This window comes from Cibotium barometz, chromosome 55 (assembly GCF_041138505.1).
Source record: "Cibotium barometz isolate CiBa-2024 chromosome 55, ASM4113850v1, whole genome shotgun sequence".
Lineage (NCBI taxonomy): Eukaryota > Viridiplantae > Streptophyta > Polypodiopsida > Cyatheales > Cibotiaceae > Cibotium > Cibotium barometz.
Window position 1 is genome coordinate 31809575 of NC_141100.1, and position 27253 is coordinate 31836827.

General features: G+C 46.1%; 1 protein-coding gene across 2 annotated transcripts in view; it reads left to right on the forward strand.

The window, feature by feature from the left end:
- The window catches only part of LOC147607619 (guanine nucleotide-binding protein subunit beta-like), a 61250-nt gene that overhangs the window by 6321 nt on the left and 27676 nt on the right, over window positions 1–27253 (forward strand). For both annotated transcript variants that reach the window (XM_086790468.1, XM_086790469.1), the window contains exons 3-4: window positions 13165–13583; window positions 14010–14367. In XM_086790468.1, the coding sequence (XP_086646594.1) occupies window positions 13165–13583; window positions 14010–14367 (777 nt within the window). The remainder of the gene's footprint in view (window positions 1–13164; window positions 13584–14009; window positions 14368–27253) is intronic.

A 27253-nucleotide genomic window follows, 5' to 3' on the forward strand; every position in this document is an offset into this window, starting at 1 on the left:
CTGAGACACAGCTTGTGTCCACCATCTTGAACTCTTTACCAAGATCTTACTTGGCCTTTCATACCTCTTTGAACCTCAGCATGAGGAATGCTGTTGAACCCCTTAAGTATCAGGAACTTGTTGCTCTCTTGCTACAAGAAGAGCAAATGAGGAAGAATATGAATATGAACACAAGTGCCGAACAAGCATTTACTACAGGTCAAAAAGGGAAAGGCAAATCTCAGCCAAAGAGTTCAGATCAGAATTCAGGTGATGGTGGTTCATCTCAGGATACCAAGAAAGGTGATGGACAGCCCAAGAAGAAGGGCAAATGCCATTACTGTAAGAAGCCAGGTCACTACATCACAGAGTGTAGAAAAAGGATTGCCAAAGAGAAGGCAAAGGAATCTGGGATGTCTGTAAATGATGCCTCTAAAGCTCCTCCAGAGACTGCTTCCTTTGTTGAGGACAGGGATTACTGTTTCTATACATGCAGCTATGATGCCTCTTGGTCTTCACAGGCACTCAGTATGACAGAGCATGCATGTACTTGGTATTTTGATAGTGGTGCTTCAAAGCATATCACATCTCGCAGGGATTTGTTTTGTCATGTAGGCCCTGCCCCTGTTGGCAAAACTGTTCAGTGTGCCAATAATGCTTCATATCCAGTTCGTGGCATTGGGGAGATTCAGCTCACAGCCATTGATGGCTCTATTCTTCGACTTACAGATGCCTTATATGTACCAGGGATAAAGAAGAATTTGTTGTCCATTTCTTCTTTAGCACAATGTCTGGTATCAAAATCACCAGCCCAATCTGAATCGCTGTAAGCATATAACTGCATGTCACCCCCCTCAGGATAAAGCAATCCAAGAGACAAGGTACCCTGCAAATACCGGAATACATGCTTCACAGCTTGCCAATGTGACAATCGCGGGCTGTGCATGAATCTGCTCAACTGAGATACGGCATACTGAATATCTGGCCGTGTAGTACACAAATAAATAAGGCACCCAACAGCCTGAGCATATGTAGTGGCATCAAAGGAAATACTGTCATCTTGTAGTGACAGTTTCATCCCAGGCTCCATAGGAGTGCTAATAGGCTTGCAATCCTGAAATTTAAACTTCTCCAGAAGTTTAGCAACATATCAAGATTGCAACAACCCAATGCCTCTGTTATCCTGCACAAACTATATGCCCAAATAGTAGTGTACGAGCCCCAAATCAGACATGTCAAATGTCTGTTTTGCAGTATCTCTTTAAAAGCTGCAATTTTGTCATCATTTGATCCCATGAGCAAAAGATCATCTACATAAAGACTGATGACCAGCAGATCTTTCTCTTCTTTCTTTACATACAAAGTGGCTTCTGATAGACTGTTCACAAAGCCTTGAGTGAGTAGGAAAGCATCTATCTTTGCATACCAAGCTCATGGAGCTTGTTTCAAACCATACAAGGCCTTTTTCAGCCTGCATACTTTCCCTTCATGACCATGTTCTGCAAAACCTATGGGCTGATATACATAAACTTCCTCCTCGAGGTCCCCATGTAGGAAAGCAGTCTTAATGTCCAACTGGTGAACAACCCAACCACGATGTGCAGCCAATGCAATGACACACCTAAGTGTCGACATACGGGATGCAGGAGCAAATGTCTCCTCATAGCCATAGATCACAAGCTCGAAATCGCCAACCTTCCAACACCCTCCCTCGATTCGAGCTCCGCAAGCCACCGAGGCACGAGGGGGTTGCCCAGGACCACACGTGCCTGAGCCGCCCAGGACCACACACGCCCGGGCTCTGATACCATGAAAGAATGGTTGTAAATCAGAAAAACAACAAATAGATCCTACGGGCAGCCCTCGTGCTCTACTTAGCAAATAACAAGTTTTCTACTTCAGTTCTTTTGCACATGTGCTTCTTTGCAAGATCTATTTGCTTTTTTTTTGATTTACAACCATTCTTTCATGGTATCAGAGCTCGGGCGTGTGTGGTCCTGGGCGGCTCAGGCGTGTGTGGTCCTGGGCGACCCCCTCGCGCCTCGGTGGCTTGTGGAGCTCGAATCGAGGGAGGGTGTTGGAAGGTTGATTTTGAGCTTGTGATCTATGGCTAGAAGGTGCCTTGGATTATCCCATAAGTGGAAGCATGGGAAGTTGAAGAGCTATATATAGGCTAGAGTGGCACCTTGTCATAATCATCTCCTCCGGAGGCAGCTCACCGGGAGATGGGAGCTCGGTGGAGGGATGCTGCAGTGCCCGTTGGGGGTGTTCGTGGAGCTCGATGGTGGTGCATCTCCTACGTGCGTTAGTCTTCCGCTGCGCATTTTGACATGTTGGCATTATCATCTCCAGATTGGGCATATATGTGCATATTTCATGCTGTATCTGGCTAGATTTATGAGGCCATGCATTCATCTTATTTTAGATATTTTTCTGCTATTTTTGTCTATTTTTTAGACATTATTTTAGTATTTTTTACATAGTCGGCCAGCCCACTGTTTTTATATTGGCCGACCAGCTCTTGTCCAACCTATAAATAGGTGGCTTGGGTTAGCATCATTAGCACATCATTATTCAGCCATTGCTGTTGGTTGTATGCACCTACGAGCAGCCCTTGTGCTCTACTTCAGCAGATAACAAGTTTTCTACTTCAGTTCTTTTGCACATGTGCTTCTTTGCAAGACCTATTTGCTGTTTTTCTGTTTTACAGCCATTCTTTCATGGTATCAGAGCCCAGTGTTACAAAGGGACCTGCAGTTTTCTACATCTACTGCTGCACGCAAAGATCCACCGCATCTACATCTACAAAGGAGCTGCGTTTTCCACAAAGGAGCTGCGTTTTCTGCTGTGGACGTGCGTTTTCCATGGAGCTGCGTTTTCCACTGAGGAGCTGCGTTTTCCACAGAGGTGCTGCGTTTTCAGATCTCAACCCTGTATTTTGGTGCTACAACAGGGTTTTAACCCAGGGGAGTCATTTCTTACCTCTCCTTTTGGTTTCCCACCCTCCCATCCCTTCTTCTCCTTCCTTTATCTTTGCTGCACTCAGCTTTCGAGGAGGAGTTTGCTGATTTTCTGATCAGCTCTGTTGAAGAGGAGGATTGTGCTGCGTTATCGGAGATATGGCTTCTGGTCATAGTCATTCTTCTCACTCGGGGATTCTCTTTTCTTCTCCCCGCTCCCAAGCCCCAAATTCATAGGCTTCTTCTTCCCAGCTTCCTGTTTCTCTACCTTATTCCCAGATTTGTGTTTCTTTTCCTTCCATATTCCCCACCACCACCACTTCTCTTGTTTCTCCCCTCCCACAAACCCTCATCCCAACCCCTTCCCATGTGCCATCCTATTCACCCCCTCAAGTGAGTGATTCCATGAAGCTGACTGCTACCAACTACCATACTTGGTCGTTTTATACGCAATTGCTTCTTGAAGGAGCAGGTGTGTGGCTCTCTGTCACCACTCCTCAATTGGTGGATCCCGCGTTTCGTGGAGTTCTGGATGCACGGGCCCGTCTCATCATCATCCATTGTATGACACCATCTGTCCAGGCACAATTCATATCTTCTCGGAGGGATGCCAGTCAGATGTGGAATGAGATTCGGGAGAGTATCTTCCGTGAAGATTGCTAAGTTGGAGGCGGATCTTGAGCAGATTATCATCAGTGACTCAGATAATATCATTGATAAGATTGGGGAATTTACAAGGATCAAGAGGCTGCTTGAGGAGTATGGGAGCTCAATCAACAACCCGATCCATAAACTGCTTGGTAAGCTGCCATCATCCTTTGACTCTTTTAAAGATCACATTTATTTCCGTGATTCTCTCCCCCCTTTTGAGGAAGTCGTGAGTTATCTCCACGACAAGTGCATGCTTCGCGGAAAAGGCAAGTCAGAGTCTGCTTTTGTTGCCTCTAACAAGGGCAAGGACAAAGGCAAAGGCGGAAAAGGGAACCCCAACAACAACAAGCAGAAAGTCACCACAAAGTCATCTTCTGACGACGACGATTCTGATAGCAACAAGGGTTCCAAGATGAAGGAATCTTGTGAGTTTTGTGGCCGACTTGGTCATTCTGAGGCCAAATGTTTTGCCAGACAGGCTGCTTCCCGCAAAGCTAAAGCCAAAGCTAAAGCAAAACAGGAGTCCTCCTCCGATGGCTCAGACACTTCACCCACGACAGATGGTTCAGATACTTCGCCAACGACAGAGGAGGGTACGAAGTCTCATGCTAAGATGGCTTTTCTTGCTGTCTATGATCCCCCTGTTCTTTCATCTTCACAGGAGCAGGATGAGTCCATCCTGGTGGTCACAGAGGAGACATCTGATTCAGAAGTCAGTGCCCTATCCGCAACTGAGGATTATTTACAGGAGTTTCTGATAGAGACCTTATCAGTTCCTCTAATTCCTTTGGATGAGTATCTCCCTTCCCTTGTGATGTTTCACGTTGATGCTATTATTGCAGATTTTCTCTCGTCTCTTTCAGAGGAGGATAGTGGTTCTTCTACTGGGTAGGTGGATGATTTTGCTGAGATATCCTCACATATTCTCAAGCTTCCTACTTTGGCAGTTGCTTCTCCTTCCTATGTTTCAGAGGAGGCATCTTCCACTATCTTGGAGCCTGTCCCTACTTTGAACTTGGCAACTTCTACTATCACTGATGATCAGTTTGTTCCAATGGTTGTTTCATTTCCTTCTTCTTTAGAGGAGAAGTCTACTTCGGTCCTGATACTTGTTGCAGATGCAGAGGAGGTACCATCTATGGTTCCATCTCCTGAGGGCTTCTCTCTTCAGATTGACCATATTGTTTCGTATCTGGCCAGATTTATGAGGCCATGCATTCATCTTATTTTAGATATTTTTCTGCTATTTTTGTCTATTTTTTAGACATTATTTTAGTATTTTTTGCATAGTCGGCCAGCCCACTGTTTTTATACTGGCCGACCAGCTCTTGTCCAACCTATAAATAGGTGGCTTGGGTTAGCATCATTAGCACATCATTATTCAGCCATTGTTGTTGGTTGTATGCACCTACGGGCAGCCCTTGTGCTCTACGTCAGTAGATAACAAGTTTTCTACTTTAGTTCTTTTGCACATGTGCTTCTTTGCAAGATCTATTTGCTCTTTTTTTTGTTTTACAGCCATTCTTTCAGAGACATTAAAGCATAAGTTACCTGTAAAGTTTCCTCTGACTGATGAACACAAGAACTACTAACATCTGTACTGGAAAGTTCCTGCAAACTGTTGCCATCAACTGGCAAGCTATCCTCCATCTGGTCCCGGAAAGTTAGCACCTGTAGCATATCCACACTTCAGTGGCCATTACTAGACTGCCACTCATCACAAAACTGAGGACCCGGGAGAGAGAGTGCTGAAATGTGACATGTGAGAGCTTAAGACCATCGTAAACACAACCTTAGTCTAACTAAACTGCACTTAATGATGTTTAAGAGATAGACAAATATGTGTCAATGCAATGCAGCTATATTAAATGATGAAGGCGGTTACAATGAGATCCAAATGGATCTATACTGCCGAATATGCTGCCTATATGCTAAATATACTGATGAACTGCTGTCCACTATCTTTCCCTTGTCTCCTGGGAAGGAAACGCTGAAGGGATGCTTTGGAACAGATGCTATGCTGACCTGATGATGAAACGCAGATGCTCTCCAACACGGGAAGGTGGATGCTCCATGCGTTTGCAGATCTGATGGGCTGATGATGATGCGTTGCTGAAAATGCTGCTCCCAAAGCTTCCTGGAGGAGATGCGTTGGAGAACACCCTGCTGAATGCTGCAGTGATGATCTTGGAATGCTGAATGGAGAGGCGCCTATATATATATGGGTGAGGGGGCTGGTCGGCCAGCTTGGCTGCAGTCGGCCAGATGTCAGAAGCCCACGACTGAATATAAAATGCCAAAAATAGCATAAATGCTGGTCGGCTGCCCATCATGACTACCATGTGCTGTCGGCTGCCCATAATGAATACCTTACATGCTTATGAAGTCTAAGGTGCTGATGTTGGTGATAAAACACCCTCATATATGCCTGAATAATGCCTGATAAAATCCTGATGATGCTTATGATGCTAAAATGATGCCATGTCACTGTACACCTGAATGGTGTGCACGTGACATTCCCCACTGCTAAACTGTTGCTGGGTGGTATACCTGGCAACCTTCGACTCCTTTGTGATCCTTCTCCTCCGAACCACTGCCCCCTTCTGTCTTCTGCTGCCGGGACTGAGGCCGTCTGTTTGCAGGAGTGAAATCCTTTGAGCCAAGACTCTATGTACTGCGGGAACTGAATGGCAAATGCTGCTAAAACTGCCTGGAAATACCTGAGTCACCCCTGACCTGCCTGTGGAAACCTTTCACCTACCATCTCTGTCGTTCCTGAAGCTCTGAACCTCCCGAGGCGATGTTGGAGCAAACTTCCGTCTTCTGTGGAAGAGAACCCCCCTGCTGCTGCCAGTTGAAGCCCAAAACTTATGTCCTCCTTTGATGATGGATGTCATTCTTCCCCAGAGAGTTCATGGGCAACATGTATGCAAGACTGACTGCTAAGATGTCTGTTATGCAAGCCGTGTGCAACCCTATATGCTGTGCAAGAATGCAGATGGATGGGTTACTGATGCAGACCTAAGGGAAAATCCCTAAGGGTGGCTTGCAAGATTTTGAGAACTGGGTTTAACTGTGCGGAAGCGATTAACATGATGTCTGACTGAATGACTGATGAACTGAACATGCTCTAAGGCTGGTTACCCTGTAACGCTCTGATACCAATGTGACATGAGAGAGCTTAAGACCGTAGTAAACACAACCTTAGTCTAACTAAACTGCACTTAATGATGTTTAAGAGATAGACAAATATGTGTCAATGCAATGCAGCTATATTAAATGATGAAGGCGGTTACAATGAGATCCAAATGGATCTATACTGCTGAATATGCTGCCTATATGCTGAATATACTGATGAACTGCTGTCCACTATCTTTCCCTTGTCTCCTGGGAAGGAAACGCTGAAGGGATGCTTTGGAACAGATGCTATGCTGACCTGATGATGAAATGCAGATGCTCTCCAACATGCTCCATGCGTTTGCAGATCTGATGGGCTGATGATGATGCGTTGCTGAAAATGCTGCTCCCAAAGCTTCCTGGAGGAGATGCGTTGGAGAACACCCTGCTGAATGCTGCAATGATGATCTTGGAATGCTGAATGGAGAGGCGCCTATATATATATGGGTGAGGGGGCTGGTCGGCCAGCTTGGCTGCAGTCGGCCAGATGTCAGAAGCCCACAACTGAATATAAAATGCCAAAAATAGCATAAATGCTGGTCGGCTGCCCATCATGACTACCATGTGCTGTCGGCTGCCCATAATGAATACCTTACATGCTTATGAAGTCTAAGGTGCTGATGTTGGTGATAAAACACCCTCATATATGCCTGAATAATGCCTGATAAAATCCTGATGATGCTTATGATGCTAAAATGATGCCATGTCACTCTACACCTAAATGGTGTGCACGTGACATGAAAGTTTGTAAACTCCATTCTCCACTCCACCTTCCCAAACTACCTGGCTTGTTGCTTTGTCTCGGAGAGCAACAAAATGCTCATCAAACTCCACCCGTACGCCAGTCTTGCAAACCTGATGCATTGACAACAGATGAAAACCAAGTGATGGAACATACAACACCTGGGAGGAATGCTTCCCCCCTCTGCCATCGGGAACTATCTCCAACTTGCCCTCACTGTGAACTGGGATAGTGGATGTATCCCCGGTAAGAATGTGACCAGAATACCTGCACAGATCTTGTAAATCTGAACGGGAAGGAGTCATGTGCCTAGAAGCACCACTATCTAGAATCCACTCCTGAGTATCCGTAGCGGCGAGTCCTCCAACCTCCTCCCTACCCGAAGAAAATGAAACATTGGTGTCCATCACCTCCAGGTGTACAAATGCTGGAGTCTTCACGATTGTTGCCGAGGATTCTTCACCCTTCTCGGTGTTCCGCTTGGGACACTGCCTCCAATAGTGGCCTTTCTCGCCACAATCATTATAGGTCCTCTCTGCCTTTAGTTTCTCACGGTCTACATCGGACATCTTCTTAGAAGACTTCTCCGATGAAGCCTTCCCTTTGTCCTTGTTGTTATTCTGGCCTTTCGACTGTTGGCCAGTTAAGGCCTCTGAACCTCCGCCCTGTGGAGGGTTCATGAATCTTTCCTCTTGCACGTGATATTTATGATGCGGGAGTGGGACCATGGCATCTTCTTTTCCTCGAGTACCACAAGTCTTACATGGCATCATGATGCTCCGCAGTGGTTGAAATCACCTTACATATTGGGGTGATTCTTTTCTTTTCCGGCTTATAGCTGTGATTGTTGTATGTTTTTTTCATACTTAATAGAAGTCTCTTTCTGAATTAAAAAAAAAAAAAAAAACCTGTGTAGGAGACTTTATAAATAATGAGAATTTTGGGAATATCAAATTCCATGAATTTTCTTCTTGTAACAAAATATGAAGTGTGAAAAACTGATGGTGCTGAGCCTGCCATTGGTAATCAAAGACGAGTAGAATGCCGAGTACTGAGAGGGCAAGTGCGACAGCAACGTTATAGCCATATCCTCTGATGATATCTCCTTCCCAGCTTGAAGAACTTCCTGCTGAAGAGCCTGCAGCTTGTTAATGTGCTCCCGCATCGTCGATGACTTTGCAGGGTTCATAACTTGCATCTGTACTTCCAAGGAAATCCTCTTCATGGGCGATACCCTGTTATAAAGAGAAGCCAAATGCTACCATATACCTCTGGCCGGCGTCATATGCTTTATATGATTGATTACTTGTGGTGTGCAGTTGAGGAAGATGAATGAACGGACCCTGGCATTGACACGATCCCACAACTGTGCCTGTGCCTGTGCCTCCCGGTCCTTATGAATCGACGGTAACTCCCCTTCCTCTACCTCCGGCCGTGGAACCCAAAACAGATTCCATCATAACCTTCCATATGCTGTAATTGGTCCCGTCTAATTGATGGTCTACTGGGAACGTGGGGAGTGTAGGCATCTTCACATGCTTCTCAGCCATCTCAAGTAAATCTGCCATTGCGGGGATGTAACTGAAAAGGGTGGGTGGGTGGGGAAAAAAACTTACACCTGCAAGTGGCTGTCCAGCAAATCAGCCCGCCTTCCTCTTGCTTCTCCTCTTCCCGAACAGTCCAGAACAGTCCACCAATCAGCAACACAACAGTCCCCCTCTTGCTCACAAAATTCCCAAGATCTATCAAGAGCCTAGGGCTCTGATACATGTCAGAATATGCAGCGGAGATCATAACCAAATCTGAGAACACGAGCAGTACAGTGCAGAAAATAGACAGCACAAGAGAAGGAGAGAGAGAGGCGTGTAACTTTGCTCTATATACACAAGAAGATCCCGAAGAATAAGACACAATGGCATGGGGCAATGGGGCCATTTTATATGGCCCCAAACATGCAGTCGGCCTGTAGAAAAGGCAGCCGACTGGACCTGAATCTCCACGACCAGCCAAATCCACGAGTCAGCCAGCTGTGCACAGTCGGCCAGCATCCATGAGAGGTCGGGGACCTGAAGGAGCAGTTGGCCAGCATATGGGTCCTCCTGCCATCACAGGGCAACCACCCAAGCCAAGGAAAAAATAGGAAAAATGTGAAAAAATATGGAGAGTGGGGAAAAATGAGAAAACACCTAATAAGGGCGGGCACACCCACAACAGAGGCCCTGGTGTATATGTATAGACAGGAGATGACTTCTAACAACATAGGCCCAACTAGTTTTATAAGCAAAAGAGTCATGGTCTTGCCTTACCTTTGCACACTGGGAGCCTGATCTTTCTGTATATTTTTGATTTTCTTCATCAATCACACTAATAGACATATTGTGGGGTATTGTCTCTTTGAGTGATTTGTGGACTATAGTGTATAGTGTTCATTGCCATCAGTATCCCATTGTGATGAATCTTGCACCTCGATAGGAGAGGGGTTCCTAGGCAATGTGAGAGCGAGCGCCCAGGGGATGACCATTGGGCATCTTGAAGAGGGGGTTCCAAATCAAGGGCTGACAAAGTCTCTCGTCATCTAAAGTCAAAGGTAGCTGAATGACTGCCGGCTTGAGATGACCCCAAGCCCGGATCAAAGTGGCTGCAAAGCCATCCTCGAAGGAGAAGTTGAGACCGTGAAAATGGGCTTCTGTGAAGATCCACGGACCACCGCACACTAGGTGTCCAGGGGCCATTGAGAGGGGGTGCGAGATGAGATCTGTGAGAGAAGAAAGACCTTCCAAGGCTCTCCACTTGGCTCGAGGCCATGAATGACCAGCTTACCCAGCTAGGCTCTGCTCTAAATAGCTGGGTCAATGATGTCCAGCCCACCACAGGTGACGAGGTTGGATGAACACCCTCCAGGCAACCTTGGCCCATGTGCCGGCCGACTGCTGTCGGTCCCAGCCCACAGAAAATTCCGGATCAACCTCTGCAACTGCCCAAGGCATGCTCTAGAGAATGCCCAACAAGAAGCAATGTATCACATGGTGGCTAGGAGTACTTGGTTGGCCACAACCACGCGGCCGACGAGGGATAGCCCGTCAGTGCTCCAATAAAGAAGCTTCTCCCGAACGTTCAGAAGAAGATGTTACTCGGGTGAAATATCGATCCCGACCTGACAACCCAAATATCTGATCGGGGTGCCACGGGAGATCCACCGAAAAGACTCAATTGATCGCCAAGCTTGGGTGAGGGGCCAACCGTGAAACTACACTTCTTGTGCGAGTTGATCTGAGCCCCTGAGGCTAAGCAAAAGTCATCAATGGTTGGCGCAAACCTCTGCTGGTTCCCTTCCTCTCCTGACAGGTAGGCGGTAGTGTCATCTACAAACTCGGAGGCTAGCAGCTCCTCCTGAGATTTGATGGGGAGGCAAAGACCTTGTAGTCTGGTCCCCTGGGTGGGAAAAAAACTGCTCATGGCCTTTGCAACAAAGAGGAAGAGGAAGGGTGGAGCGGACAGCCCTGCGGACTGATCTGGAAATCAGGAATCTGGCCCTTGTGGACCCCCGAATGAGGACCTGGCTGTGGGAGGTGGAATTAAGCGTGGAGACTCCTTGGATCCAGCTGCTGGGAATCCCACCCGAGGCATGGTGCCAAGTCGTAGGATTTCTCAAAGTCCAGGAGTACCACTGCCATATCCTCCTGGCGGAGGCGTGCCTTGGCTCTCAAAAAGTGAAGATGTTATCCTGGATGAACCCTGTTTGGGTGTGATGAATGAAGTTGGGGAGGTGGGGCTGAAGGCGGCAGCGGATGGCTTTGGTGAGCATTTTGTAAGCACTGCCAAGGAGGGTGTGGGGCGCCACTGTTGTACCGCTAAATGGTCACCACCCTCCTTGGGAATCATGTGAATGAGCCCCTCCAAAAGCCCCTCTTGGCATGAGGCCAATGATCATGATCTCATTGAAGGCAGCCTGAAAACCATCCTCCACAAGGTCCGAGTGACGAAGGAAGAGGGAAACCGGAAGGCCGTCCACTCCGGGGCACTTGCTGCGAGACGGGGCTCAAAGAGCCTCCCTACGCTCTTCAGTTGAGAAAGGGGAACTCAAAAAACTCTGTAGGCATGGGGAGACCACCTCTCCTGTGTGCCACCAAACCCTCTCTCTTGCTGCTTGAATCTGGGGGTGAGGGGACCGGCCAAGAGAAGCCCTCAGTAGAAATCTGTGGCAATGGCATACACCTGGGGGGGGATCTGACTCAATGGTACTGATTGGATCCCCTCAGTCTGCAGATCATGTCTCTATGGTGATGCGGGCTTGTCAGCTTGATAAAATTCCGCGTGACCCTGTCTACTGCTTAGGTCCAAAAAGAAGTACAGGCATGATACTTGAACTCCACCCTCCTCTCTTCTATCGAGCGTATCTGGTATTCCAACCACAGGCTATCTGGGGTCTGCTCCTGAAGTCGCTGAAGAGAGGATAGGCTTCTGTGAAGGCTCTCTCCTGCTCCCGAAATGCGATAAGACTATCCTGGGCTGTCCTCTGTTGGAGTGAGCCGATCTCTCCAAGACCCAAATCTAGATCCGCTGTAGCTGATCCTTGTCTGAAGGCGAGAGCTCCCATAATCTCCTCGATCTGCGTGCCAATTTCGGTGTCTAGGACCAGCCTCTCTGGGATGCGGACACTCTGCTGCTTCTCTGGTCTCCAAGGGTCCTCTAGTGGAGGAGAACAAGGGCATGGTCCGACAGTGTGGTGCCTGCAATGATGCCAATCGTGCCTCCCCTCCTGCAAGCCCACTCATCCACATAAAATCTTTCAATACGGGAGAGGTTTGGTCCATGCATCTTTCCGACCTAGAAAAGTGGAGGCTCCCATGGATGCATCCAAACTCCGGTAGGTGCCAGGGCTCGTCCTCTCATGGTGGAGTACAACTCCTCCCAGGCGGAGGCAATGATGCGGGCGGCCGGCGAAGGGAAAAAGGAAGAAGATGGCAGACAGCAGCAGAGAGAAGGCGGCGAGCAGCAGCAGAGGGAGAAGATGGCGGACAGCAGCAGAGAGAAAAAAAGAAGAGGTGGACAGCAGCAGGTGAGGACGGGTGAGGAAGGGCTCACAGCAACGGAGTCGGTAGGAAAACGAAGAGGCGAAGGAGAAAGGGGTGTGGCAGAGGGGTGCACACAGGAGAAAGGGGGCGGCAACGCGATAGAGGGAGGAGGGAAGCAGAGACCGAAGGGAGGAGGGGAAGAAGGCAATGGCGAGGGAGGGAGGGCGAAAGAGAAGGTGAGGATAAGGGAGAAGACGATGGAGGCAGGTGTGCAAGCGAGGGGGGGAGCTCCAGCCCTATTTTTCTCTTGATAACACCCCAGATGGATATATTTCAATCTTATGAAGGTATTTATGGAAAACAAAATAACCCCTAAAATCACCTGAGTCTTTGGTAGATGAGGTAATCTATTATCCATTAGAGACTGATAGGGTTAGATAATCATTTGATATTCTCATGTGGGGATTGAATTTTAGCGTTTTATCCAAGTAAACATTTTGCATCCACTCACATATCCACTAGAGCTAAGCTTAGAGTCTAGCATTGTTATACATGGCTTACCAGAAGAAGCAAGTTAGATAAGTTGGTAAGAAGGGCCAAGGTCTTCAACTGAAGTTTGAATGAATTTTTCTGGTTTCAGATATACTCACTGGACTGGTCACGAGGGAAGGATCGAATTGTGAGTGCTTCACAAGACGGTCATCTTATTGTTTGGAATGCCGTGACAAGCCAAAAGACTCATGCAATCAAGCTAGCTTGTTCTTGGGTAATGACATGTGCGTTTTCACCCAGTGGACATGCAGTAGCTTGTGGAGGGCTAGACAGTGTTTGCTCCGTCTACGTGTTGAATTCTCAGAAAGAGCAGGTCATGTCGGATCCCAAGGTGCTGGATGGACATAAAGGTTATATTTCTTGCTGCAAGTATGTACCCGATCAGGATACTCAGATTATTACGAGCTCAGGGGATCGAACTTGTGCATTGTGGGAGTCCGAAAGTTGTCGAAAAATCTGTGTGTTTGGTGGGGATTCGTCATCAGGGCACATTGAAGATGTAGTGAGGTGATCTGTTTCAAAAAGTTTTCTACTTTTTGCAATGCTTTTGCTGTCTATATATAGTGCGTGCATCTGATGGTCAAATTTTGCTAGAAACAAATTCTTTCAAGCCCTTCGAGACTTTGGGGCTTTACCGACGGATCCCTGCCCATTAGACGGTGGGCACGGGAGATCCCCCGACAGGCGGGTAAGATCTTCACATGTGGGGGTTGTGAAGCCACAATCTTCCTTTTCACATGTGGGTGGTTGTGTCTGTGAAGACACAACCCTCCTTCACATGCGGGTGGGTGTGTCTGTGACGACGTTTAGATCTTTGGTGCAATTCTAGCTTGTATCGAAGGAGACAAAAGTGTGAGGTTTTGGTTGTGTGTGCGTGCGTGCAGGGTGGGTGGATGGAGTTTTACGTTGACTATTGTTTGTTTTTACTTTCAGTTTGTCTATCAGCACTGAAAATTCCAACCTTTTTGTATCGGGTTCATGTGACCGGACAGCACGGTTATGGGACACGCGCACTGCCAGCAGAGCGGTACAGACTTATCAGGGCCATGAAGGGGACGTGAATACTGTGCAGTTTTTCCCAGATGGCCTGAGATTCGGGACTGGTTCTGATGATAGCACATGCAGAATTTTCGACACACGTACGGGGCATCAGCTACAACTGTACAAAGAATCTTATCTGTCCAGTCAAAATGCCAAAGCAAACTCTATAGCCTTCTCATATTCAGGTCGCCTTCTCTTTGCGGCATACTCAAATTCAGATTGCTACATATGGGATACTATAACTGCAGAGGTGAGTGTTATTTTCTTTTCCACCTGCTGTAGGCAATGCAATTGATGTAGGACAATTATTGGTTTATGAAGATGTTGTAGTACATCATCCTTGGCATTGCTGTCGTGACCACACTCCCAACGGTCATGACATGGCTGGCATATTATATGAGGCTAGGCTTATACCTTAAGGGTGCCCTACACTGGAACGCTACAGGTATGAAGTGACTTATGGGCACTTCTGGCATGGGTTAGTGTGAAAGGTCTTACTTACTAATTTCTAAGTGTGCTCACCTGCTTTGCTTGTGGCCCAGCCCTATATAAGTGAGTTATAGGCTCATAAGTGCATCTTTCTCATACGTAGGACTCTTTTAGGATCAAGACCCAAGTGAGGTCTTGGCCATGGCTCTAGCCATTGGGTGGTGGGCTTCAGTTGCATGGCTTTAGCCACACACTTGGGTAGTGGGCTCACGTGGTATGGGATGCCGGGGTTTTGGCAACAAGCATGGTCAACGTGTTGCTCAAAGTGTATGGCTGTAGCCATACACTTGGGTAGTGGGCTCCAATGGTATGGAATGCTTCCCCCCCCCCCCCCCCCCCCCCCCCCCCCGCGAGGGAAAAAAATCTTTTTTACTTTTTTTGAAGTTAAAAACATGAACGTACCAATACGTATTTCGGGTACTCATTTTGGGACACGTTTCAAACATACAGTACACTTTTTGAACCACGTTGGCTCTCTATGTTGTGGGTGTCACGTCGTGCACACCTTAATCAGGTGTGACGTGGACATGCTACCGACATGTAATAGCCTTTTATGCAAGATCCGAGGGCGAGTATGGTGGTCCAATTTGCAAGTTTGATATCCCAATAGGTGCTTGGAGGTGCTGTGGGCGTGCACCAATGGATGGGGCACAAGTTGGGCACAATATGAATAGATTCACAGCTTCTCTCGTGAACCACCACGTGCCCTTGCTGCCATGCTTTCGATCTTCCAGTCTCTGGCTACTGGATGCCTTTAAATAAGCCTTGGCGTGCCTTTATATAGGAATCCGATGGCAAGTCGTTTGCTCATCTACAACCCTTTTTTGACCCCAAAATATCATCCAAAAGGACATTAAACAAGTAGGTTAGAGAAGTTCTCATGTGCATAGAGCATGCACACGTGGACAACTAGGAACCTTTTGTATGCACAGTAGTAGATAGTCATGCATGAACTGGATCTTAGTCAAGATCAAGATTTTCATTGTACGTTTTCATGTTTTGGCAGCAAGGGCAGGTGGTGAATCTCCAAAGAAGTTGTGAATCAGTAGGGCAGAGCAATTCCTATGTGCGTTAAAGCATGCACAAGTAGAGGGCACCTTTTGTATGCATTGTAGCTAGTTTGTACAACACACCAGATCAGATCTTAGTGTAGATATGGGATCTTCATAGTATACATAGCATACAATAGATTAGGGTTTCACATCTCTCGTCTCTCTTCTCTAGGTTGATTACATACGATGCACAAAAACAACCCTTGTTGATAGTAGGAGTAACATTTGACTTCATGTGTTTAGCGTTAATTCAGAATAGCTTCCTCATTGGTATTATAGCATCTAGGTTCTTCTAGGCAACATTTTTTGCATTAGAGTTTGCAAGAAGTGCATTTGCAACCAAATTAGGGTTTGCATTTTTGCATTCAAATCAGTTTTGTGCATGTGTGTTAGGGTTTCCTACATAGGGCTTGCATGTAGATGAGTGTTGCATGCAGTCAGGTCAAGCCTAGGTAGGCATTTCTCTTCATATAAGAAAAGAAGAGCTATCATTGCGGAATGTTGTCATGGAGAATTGGAAGAGAATCGGATTTGCATCAGATACTTGTATGGTGTTTTACTTTAATTCATTGTTTTTTCATTACTTTTAAACCTTTTTACATGGTTTGCACAAAAATTGCAGTTTTTTGTATATACCAGGCTTTTTTTTTGACCCCTTTATTGTATGAAATGTTTTCTGCGCTGAGCAGCAAAGGTGAGTGGTGGGTTGGAAGAAGGGCATTTAAAAGGGCCAAGATCAGGAATAGCTACAATGAGAAATTACCTTTTGTTCATGTTCATACATGTAGGATCGATGCTAGCATGATCGGAGTTAGGATCTGAGTCTAGATCCCATATCAATATTGTACTTATTCATGTTCTACAATACATAGAGTAGATTAGGTCTATCTTGCATAGTCTCTTTTGTATTTGCAGCATTAAGTAGTTAAGCTATGTGATTAAGACCTAATAATATTTAAATAGCATTAATCTAGCCATGCTTTTGGAATGCATGCTACATTGGTGTTAGAGCATTAGGTTTTCCTTCATGTAGATCAAAGCATAGTAAAGCAATGTCCGTGCGTTCTGCATATAACTTTGGTATCATAGGGCTAGGTTACCTAGGGTATTTTGCAGCCTGATGTGCGTTAGCTGTTGTACACAACTTCAGGTCATGTGAGTTAAGAGTTGTTGCATGCAATTTGGTACCTGCATAGGTTTGCGTTAGCAAAACATGTGCGTTAGCTGTCGCAGACAACTTTAGGTCATGTGAGTTAAGAGTCCTTTGTCAGCCCTGAGAATCTTTACTTGCAATCCACACTCTTTTTCCACCATCACGTGCCAATCCTTGAACCGTGCAAAAGCTTGGTCCTTCTGTGAAAGAAAGTAGACCCACGTGAATCTGGTACAGTCATCAACAAGCAGCATGAAATAGAGAGATCCTCCCAATGATGGTGTCTGCTGAGGTCCACACAAGCCAGTGTGAATCAACTCCATTGCGTTAGCATAAAATTTGCAGCAGATGCATGAGTTATGTCTTGAATGTAGGAGTAGTGCATGCATTTAGAGTCTAGGTCAAGGTAGGCTAGTCAACATTTAGGCTAGTCCGGTCAACATTTTTAGAGTCTAGGCTAGTCAACGTTTTTCTTCATGGAGTGAATAATTGAATTGTACTGGCGGGCGAGAAGACGTGATCCAAGAGTGGTAGTACTGCCAAGATTAAGAATTACAAGAAGCTAGAGAGGCTTCTTGGGAAGAATACCTTTGGAAGGTCAAAGTACGTGAAGCTCGATACGAACTAAAAGAAGAAGACGTACTTGAAGGTATGGGAGAACTGGCTTGCGTTTTACTAGAGACCAAGTCAAGGCAATGCAGCTAGTGTTGGCACAATCAAACATAGTTGAAAAAAAGCACATCGTGGTTGAAACTTAGCAGGAGGAAGTTTCCCCAGCAGTAGCAGTTTGACTAGAAGCTATCTCCCAAGACGCATAGCTTCAAGGACCTAAATTTATCTAGGATTTTGGATTGGTAGAAGACCAAGAAGAGGTGCTGTCGTCAATTTGTGCAAACAACGTAAGTGCAAGAATCGGCTTTTGAGATCGAGCAAACCCTACAATTGGTGGCAACACCATAGAAACAAAAAAAAAGAAACGTGTTTTGTCCTCAAAAAAACCATTGAAACCTCTCAAAGAATCCGTTTGATTTTTTGAAGTTTTTTTAATAGAATATTTCTTGCCCATTTCTATCGTGTTTTGCTGTGCCTATTTTCGGGCTGTTTACGAATTGTTTATATTGTTGGCTCCCCTTGGGCCTTGGCCTTCCCTCTTCTCCTTTGCTTCTCTTCTCTTTCTCCTTCCCTTCTCTTCACCTTCTCCTTCTCCTTCCCTTCCCTTCTCTTCTCCTTCCCTTCTCCTTCTCCTCCCATTCTCCTTCCTTTAAAGCTCCATCTCCTATCTCCTGGTTCTCGTCTCTCCAAATTCTTCAACAATTTTGGGTCTCCCCACTTTAAATTTTTCCTTGTTTCCAAATTCCTCGCTGAAATCCCAATGATCTTTGAAGTAATATGTTTGATTTTTGAAGTAATATGAAGTTTGAAGTTGGGACACTTTACATATGGAATCTAGATTTGAAGTTTATGGTTTAAAGTTTCGAACTTTCAAGCTTCTAAATTCGTGAATCGTCATGTTTTTTTTGGTCATCTATATTCAATGTGCATTGTATATAATGGTCTCTAATTGCTCTAATCATTTTAAAAAATAATTAATAATTTGATTTTTTTGAAACATGTCGATATTTTTATTTGTGGACGAATCGTTTCGAAACAAAACCCCAAACACCTCGAAAAGAAAAAAACGTTGAAATGTTTCTTGTGACTATGGGCAACACCAATGGTTCAGGTTCCTCAAATTTCATTCTTTGAGTTCATTTTAGTAAGAAGAGCTGGAAGAGCATGTTGAGACTTAAGCTGTACGAGATTCAAAGTGGAGAAAAGGTGAATTATGTTCCCTTGTGAAAGACCTGAAGTTGTATATAATCTTCAAGGACATTGGCCATAAGTTTGGATTGGTGGAAGTCTGAAGACCAAGAAGAGGCATTGTTGTCAGTTTCCACAGAGTCATCATAAGTGCAAGTATTAGTTTTCGGATTGAGTAGACTCCACAATTGGTGGCAACACCAATAGTTTAGGCATATCAGATTTCATTAGTTCGAGCATATCAAATTTCATTCTCCAAGTTCACGTTAGTGGAGAATGAGGAGAGTTTTGCACTGATTCTTATGGCATCAGCTCCAATGAAGTTGACAGTGGAAGAAGAGCAGGAAGAGAGCAAGTTGAGCCTTTAGTTAGATGTGTTTGAAAGTGGAGCAAAGGTTAATCATGTTTTTTTTATGCTTTAAGTTTAGCTCTAGACGTTAGTGAACTCAAGGGTAAAGCCCCCCCCCACCTCCAAAACTAAAAAAAACAAAAAAAAAAAGAAAAAAGAAAAAAGAAAAAAGAGAAGAAAATATCATGCATTAGTCATAAAAGAAAGAACATCCCCATATCCGGACCACAAACCAGCTCTCAATATGTACAACCCTCGAACGAGGTGTAAAAGCAAAATAAGAGGGGGACTCCCTCTCAACCTGTCCGCGTAGTGTTTGGGGGGAAAGTGTGGGGAAGAAGCCACAATGGGGTCTTGAAGTGCCAAGATGGGTACTCCAAGCTCATTGTGAGGAATGGGCTATCACCAACATTGTTAGTTGTTAATCCCTACGGAGCCCCTGTGTTTTTGCTAGCACATAGGTGGAGGCTGGTTGGATCTCTGAGTAGTTAGTGCCCGGACCCAGAGTTGTAAATACGAGCAATGAGAATGGGAGATTGTCAAATACTTGGTTTGCATTGCTAACTGAAAGTATGTGTGTAAAGTTCATGGCATGATTTGTTTGGTTTGCCTACCTGTTATGTGTAAATGTCATCTAGTGGCGTCGAGGATGCTTTGAACTACTTGCCACTAGGTTGTGCGTGTGAAAGTGTCTTTGACACGGTTTGTGGGATGTTGCCAGGTTGTATCACTCTTAATATTTGGTTTATTCAATAAACAAGCATGTGTGTGATAATAAGATTGGAGGTTCACACGTCAAAACCGAGGCCAGACACTTAGGAGAGTGGGCAAACATAGAAAAGGCCCAGCAGTTAATGTAGCATTTAACTATTTTGGCAATTTTTGTCCAACATGTAACTGGCAGGAAGGCATATAAAAGCCAAGCACATCATTCCCATTCATTCATTCAGTAATTCAGCAAAGTGTACAGTAGTTCAGCATCTTATTCTCTCTAGGCTAACAAGGAAGAACCTCTTTAGCATTCAACCAGCATATGTGCAGTCCTACAACTATCGGGACTTGTATTAATGGCCCAAAGAGTCTTTAGTAGAGCCTTGGATTGGTGGATACTCCGCCGACATACGGTCTTCCTTGTCCTTGCGTTGGGCATTCATATCGCTTGTTTCTCAAGCATTGTACAACATTCTCCAAAGAATAATATAAGCAAATACTCCTTGCGGGGGGGAGGGGCTTTCAGTTGGTATTTGGGACCTAGTAGGGTGTCGTCTACTTCACTCTCTCATTCTCTTCTCTCTCTAATCTTTGAATTGGATGCTAAAGAATCTCACCGCATAAAGGTATAAAGAAGGCCCTGTTGTGCGTTACCACGATCAACCTCAATGCATGTAACATTGGTATCAGAGCATTAGGTTGGTGACCCAACTCGGCTACCTAAAAAAGTGAGAGCATCCGGTGGACGGTAATACTACGGTTCCGAAAAAACACCCAAGCCTCCACCATGTTGGGAGAGAAATCACATCAAGAAAGCCAACAAGAAGTAAGGGAGGCACAAAGCTTCCAACGCGACACACCAATAGAAAGTACCCTTCCGCCAATCACAGAAGTGCTCCTGAGAATAATGATGGAGCAAATAAATTCTCCGAAGATGCAGCTGTTAGAAGTCATCTCCTGTCTATATATATACACCAGGGCCTCTGTTGTGGGTGTGCCCGCCCTTTGTAGGTGTCTTATCATTTTTCCTCACTCCCCGTATTTTTTCCTATTTTTCTGTGGCTTGGGTGGCAGCCCCGTGGTGGAATGTGGACCTCTGAAGCTGGCCGACTGCATCTGACATGTTGCTGCTGGCTGTTTGCGTTGCCTCATGTCCACGACCCCCCAGATGAGCTGGCCGACACCATGCTGCTGGCCGACTGTGCATTTCAGCAAGTCGTGGGGTTTGTGGTCCTGTCGGCCGCCCTACAGCAGGCCGACTGCTGTTGGGGGGCCATATAAAATGGCCCCCAGCCCCCTTGTCACATTTGTATCATTCCGGGATTCTTTTGTGTATATAGAGCAGAGTTACACTCCTCTATCTCTCTATCTCTTGTGCTGTTATTTTCTGCATTGCGTTTTGCTCTTATGTTCCCAGATCTGGTCATCATCTTCGCTGCGTATTTTGACATGGTATCAGAGCCTAGGCTCTAGATAGTTCTTGGGATTTGTGTGAGCAAGAGGGGGGCTGTTGTGTTGCTGATTGGTGGACTGTTCGGGACTGTTTGGGAAGAGGAGAAGCAAGAGGACGGCGGGCTGATTTGCTGGATAGCCACTTGCAGGTGTTAGTTCTTCTTTGTTCCCACCCACGCACCCTTTTTCAGAGTACATCCCCGCAATGGCAGATCTGTTAGAGATGGCCGAGAGACATGTGAAGATCCCTACACTCCCCACGTTCCCGGTGGACCGTCAGTTCGATGGGAACAACTACGGCATATGGAAGGTTATGATGGAATCTGTTCTGGAGTCTTACGACCTCGCTGATTTTGTCGTTGTTGGGGTTCCATGGCCGGAAGTAGAGGAAGGGGAGTTACCGTCGATCCGAAGGGACCGGGAGGCACATGCACAGATGTGGGATCGTGTCAACGCCAGGGTGCGTTCGTTTATCTTTCTCAACTACACACCGCAGGTAATCAATCATGTAAAGCATATGACGCTGGCCAGAGGTATATGGCAGCATTTGGCTTCTCTTTACAACCGGGTATCGCCCATGAAAAGGATTTCCTTGGAAGTACAGATGCGGGTTATGAGCCCAGCAAAGTCGTCGACGATGCGGGAGCATATTAACAAGCTGCATGCTTTTCAGCAGGAAGTTCTTCAGGCTGGGAAGGAGATATCGTCAGAGGACATGGCCATAACGTTGCTGTCACACTTGCCCTCTCAGTACTCAGCATTTTACTCGTCTTTGATTACCAGTGGCAGGCTCAGCACCATCACGTGGGAGGAGCTTGTGTCCATGGTCTTGGACCAGGAGGAACGATTCACGAACCCTCCCTAGGGTGGAGGTTCGGAGGCCTTAACTGGCCAACAGTCGAAAGGCCGTAACACGGGCAAAGGGAAGGCTTCATCGGAGAAGTCTTCTGAGAAGAAGTCCGTTACTGACCGCGAGAAACTAAAGGCAGAGAGGACCTGTAATGATTGTGGCGAGAAAGGCCACTATTGGAGGCAGTGTCCCAAGCGGAAGACCGAGAAGGGTGAAGATTCCTCAGCAGCAATCATGAAAACTTTGGCTTTTGTGCACGTGGAGGTGATGGACACCGATGTTTCATTTTCTTCAGGCAGGGAGGAGGTTGGAGGATTCTCCGCAACAACGGATACTCGGGAGTGGATTCTAGATAGTGGTGCTTCCAGGCACACGACTCCTTCCCGTTCAGATTTACAGGATCTCTGCAAGTATTCTGGTCACATTCTTACTGGGGATACATCTACTATCCCAGTTCACAGTGAGGGCAGGTTGGAGATAATTCCCGATGGCAGAGGGGGAAGCATTCCTCCCAGGTGTTGTATGTTGCGTCACTTGGTTTTCATCTATTGTCAGTGCATCAGGTTTGCAAGACTGGCGTACGGGTGGAGTTTGATGGGCATTTTGTTGCTCTCCGGGACAAAGCAACAGGCCAAGTGGTTTGGGAAGGCGGAGTGGAGAATGGAGTTTACAAACTTTCAGCACTCTCTCTCCCAGGTCCTCAGTTTTGTGATGAGTGGTAGTCTAGTAATGGCCACTTAAGTGTGGATATGCTACAGGTGCAGGCTTTCCGGGACCAGATGGTGGATAGCTTGCCAGTTGATGGCAGTAGTTGGCAGGAATTTCCAGTACTGATGTTGGTGGTTCTTGTGTTCGTCAGTCAGAGGAAACTAAACAGGTAACTTATGCTCTGATGTCTCGTAGTATTCGGGACAAAGAAACTCCTATAGATGAGGATGTTCTTTCCACGGGGACCTCTCGGAAAGCCAGGCAAGTGGTAGTTGATTACTTGCAGAAGGAGGTGGTTTCTCCAAGCTTTGTGGTTCCGGACTCAGAGGGGGTGGTTTACAGGTTTCAGAAGGCCTTGCATGGTCTTCAGCAGGTTTCCAGGACTTGGCTTTGCACCGTAACAGGTTTTGATCCTTGTGAGTAGTGTGATGCCTCTTTGACTCAGAAGCAGAATGGTTCATTGATCTGGTTGATGGACACCAGATTGGACGGGAGCTTCCTGATGAGGCAGTTGAGCTCATGGTTGCAGATGACTCTTTGGGAGGCATGATTGCGTATCTTGTGGTTTTTGCGGCATGCGAAGGATCATGGACTCTTTTACACAGGAGGGGGATTGATGGTTGGAGTCCGACTCCACGGTTGGGAGTGACTCAGTTTGGGGAGGAGATCCAGACACGAGGGGATCTACTTCAGGCCCAGGAGCAGTTTTATGGAGCAGTAAGAGGCAGTCATCCTTTGCCTTGTCGTCTCGACAGAGGCAGAGTACCGGGCTGCTTGTGATGCTGCTCGTGAGGTGGTGAGGTTGCAGAGGTTGCATTGCAGGATTGGGCTTCCACTGGAGGAACCCATGGCCATCTAGAGGTACTTTGTTCGTGAACAGATCGTTGCTGATGACATCTTTCTAGAGTTCTGTTCGACGGAGGACAGTACGGTGGACCTCTTCACGAAGTCGCTATCTCAGGATTTGCTCAGGTGGCACCCCAGCTCCCTGTGGTTGGTTTCATAGCCAGGAGCTGAGAGGGGGTGTTAGAAGTCATCTCCTGTCTATATATATACACCATGGCCTCTGTTGTGGGTGTGTCCGCCCTTTGTAGGTGTCTTATTATTTTTCCTCACTCCCCGTATTTTTCCCCATTTTTTCCTATTTTTCTGTCGCTTGGGTGGCAGCCCGGTGGTGGAAGGTGGACCTCTGAAGCTGGTCGACTGCATCTGACATGCTGCTGCTGGCTGTTTGCGTTGCTTCAGGTCCACAACCCCCCAGACGAGACACCATGCTGCTGGCCGACTGTGCATTTCAGCAAGTCGTGGGGTTTGTGGTCTTGTCGGCTGTCCTACAGCAGGCCGACTGCTGTTAGGGGGCCATATAAAATGGCCCTCAGTCCCCTTGTCACATTTGTATCATTCCGGGATTCTTTTGTGTATATAGAGTAGAGTTACACGCCTCTATCTCTCTATCTCTTGTGCTGTTATTTTCTGCATTGCGTTTTGCTCTTATGTTCCTAGATGTGGTCATCATCTCCGCTGCGTATTTTGACAGCAGCTTGCCGCAGAAAAAAGGAAGCCCAAAGAAGGCATCTGAGATGTGGCATAGATCCTGTTCACTATGAAGGAACAAAGAAGAAATGAGAAAGATAGATGTGAAGAAGCAAAAAGAAAAGACGAAGAAAGACGTGACGAAGCAAAAGAAAAGTAGCAGAAGAAAAAGAACAGAGACGTGCGGAGGAACAATAAGATAAGGAAGCCACATGCTAATATGAGGAAGACTAGCGCCGTCGACAAATCGCCGATCGAGAGTTTTAGCAAAGAGTCGACTAGGAGGCTATGCAAATCCAGCATCAACAAACGATGGCACAGATTCTGGCATCCCTCTCGCATTCGGTGCCGAATACCTTGTCCTCTACCACCACCATCATATGAACCTCTCCAAATTTTAGTTAAGTATGATAGTAATTGTGATCATGCTGTTGTTACTCAATTTATTCATAAATTTGAAGCACATTTTCCTTTAGCTAAAATTATAGATCCACAGGACAAAGTCCATGTGGCAGCACCCCAACTCATTGGGGAAGCCGTTACTTGGTGGCAGCATTGGTCACAACTTCACACAAACCCCATCACATGTCAATTCCAATTTCATTAGACTACATTTGTGGCTGACCTCAAATCCCGTTTTCTTCCACCATAGTACATGACCAATCTTGAGGACGAGTTTTGCACGCTCACTCAGGGTGGTTCCCCTGTTTTGACCTATTCCAACAAGGTCAATTACAATGGCTCAACAGTTGGGCATATCGAAAGGAGATAAGCTTAAGCAGTTCATTCGAGGTTTAGACACTAACATTAGGTACCCAATTAGGAATTTTGAGCCTCAAACTTATGCACGGGCACCGACCCTCGCTCAGAATCAGGAACTGATGCTGAATAGCGGTAAGCCCAAGTAGGTATAGTCTATCCCTAAGTCCCAACAACAGTTATCCACCTAGCAATCATCAGAGCATCAGGTTGGTGACTGTCACCATTTGGTCCATCTCCATTTCTGGAGACACTTCTATGGGATTGTCACTCCATAGAGCGGCCAGATTTGTACCATGTTCACATGTGGCCAGGCCAGTGTCCCATGTGAAAGGGTCAGTCATCTTGTGTCACATGGACGGGAACCAGTTTCGTGCCACTCGTGTGTGACCAATATTGTCCCATATGGAAGGGAGCCTGTTTGTTGTTGCCACCTGTGTATGAGCAGAATTGCGTCTTACCCATGGGACTGTCACTCCATGGTAGGATTGATATTTGTGCCGAGCTTTGTTTCGGGGATTGCCACTCCATAGGAAGGCCCGTGCCAGGATTTGTGTTTTGCCTATGGGACTGCCCATAGGAAGACCCGGACTTAACATTTCTATCGCGCTAGTTTTGTGCCCGACAAGAAATTCTTGTACAAGTTTCATGAAAGGGAGATTTCGTCCATTACATGTGCACATGCATTCATGGTTGCATGCATAAACTTGTTTTCGCATGACTTGTTTACGTGTGTTTGCTTGCTATGACGTGCCAGTACACTAGACGGGATGCCCCCCCAGTGTACTGTGGGTGTGCTGTGTAACATGCAGCAGAAGTATTCGTAATTTGAGGATCCCGTCACACAAATTCTCACACCGTCTTCTGTATCCTGAGTTTCGCGAGTTTAGCAATCCACTTTAAGACTTCAAACTTATAAGAGATTTGAGAGAGAGAGAGATGGAAACTGTACATCGTATGGGGTCCCAAATTACCCAATGAAGGGCCCCCTATCCCGTTACCGGAATAGTATTTGCTTTATGTCTTTGCACTCTTCCCAATGGATGTAGGAAGGCTGCAAATCTGAGGCTGAGAGAAGGAGCTGATTGTGACTGTTCTAGACTATGTATGAATGCTGAAATTGAGTATGAATGCTGAGTTTTACCTTCACCAAGTGGTTGTAGCAAAACAATGCATATGAGGGTGCTGAAAACTGTATGTATGCTGAAAACGCAAGGGGAACTGAGTGCTGAATGCTGTAGGTGCTGCGTTTTACTGCATAGAGGCTGAATTGCTCAAGCGTTGATGCTCCCATGTGCTGATGAGGAAAACGCTGAGGTATGAGTTGCTGAATTCTGCAATCGCTTTATGCTCCTTGTGCTGAAGGCTCTAGGCAATGAGTGCTTCAAGGCTGATTATGATCTGAATGAATAATGGATGATATGTTGGGCTATTTATATGGACATGGTGTGCTATTTATATGGACATGGGGTGCTGGTCGGCTGGCTACAGGGCTGGCCGATTGCACTTGTCCAAGAGAAATATATAAGTGATGTAAAAAACGCCCAATAAATGCTGAAAATCATGGGAATAATACTGGATAAATACTGATGATTGCTAGATGATATCTGAAGGCTTGTGCAATGGTCTAGATGGCCTACATGCATATGGAATGAATGCTATGCATAAATGCACACATGTCTTGATGGAAACTCTAAGGCTTCTACTGACTGTACATGCATGAATGCATCTCTTCAAGTGGGTTAAGGAACTTGGACTGACTGACTGATTGACAGCGACCAAAGGCTGCCTCATACGGAGTCCATCCGATACTAGATGAATGAGTATCGTTCAAGATGGCTTGGACCAATGGAAGATAATGTTCCCATTTGGATTGCTGGTCATAACAATATGACTTGAGAACATCAAAGGCGAACTGGTTATAGATTTCTGTCTAGCCGTCTGTTTGTGGATGGAATGCACTAGACAACTGTAACTCAGTTCCAAAGTTAACTTAGTTCCAAAGTTTTTGAATAATGCCCTCTAGAAATGCGAGGTAAACTTGGAATCTCTGTCTGATGTAATGGTGCTAGGCAAACCACACATTGGGTACCAATGTTTGAGAAAAAGACGGGCTACGTCCTTAGCTGTGGCCGTATGCTTGCATGGGATGAGCATGCAGAACGTACTGAAGCGATCCACAATGGTGAAACACTGGTGGATGCTGGTAGAACCTTAACTTTTTGACAAATCTTACAGGCTTGAACATGTAAATATATATCATGCCTCATTTTTGGCCAA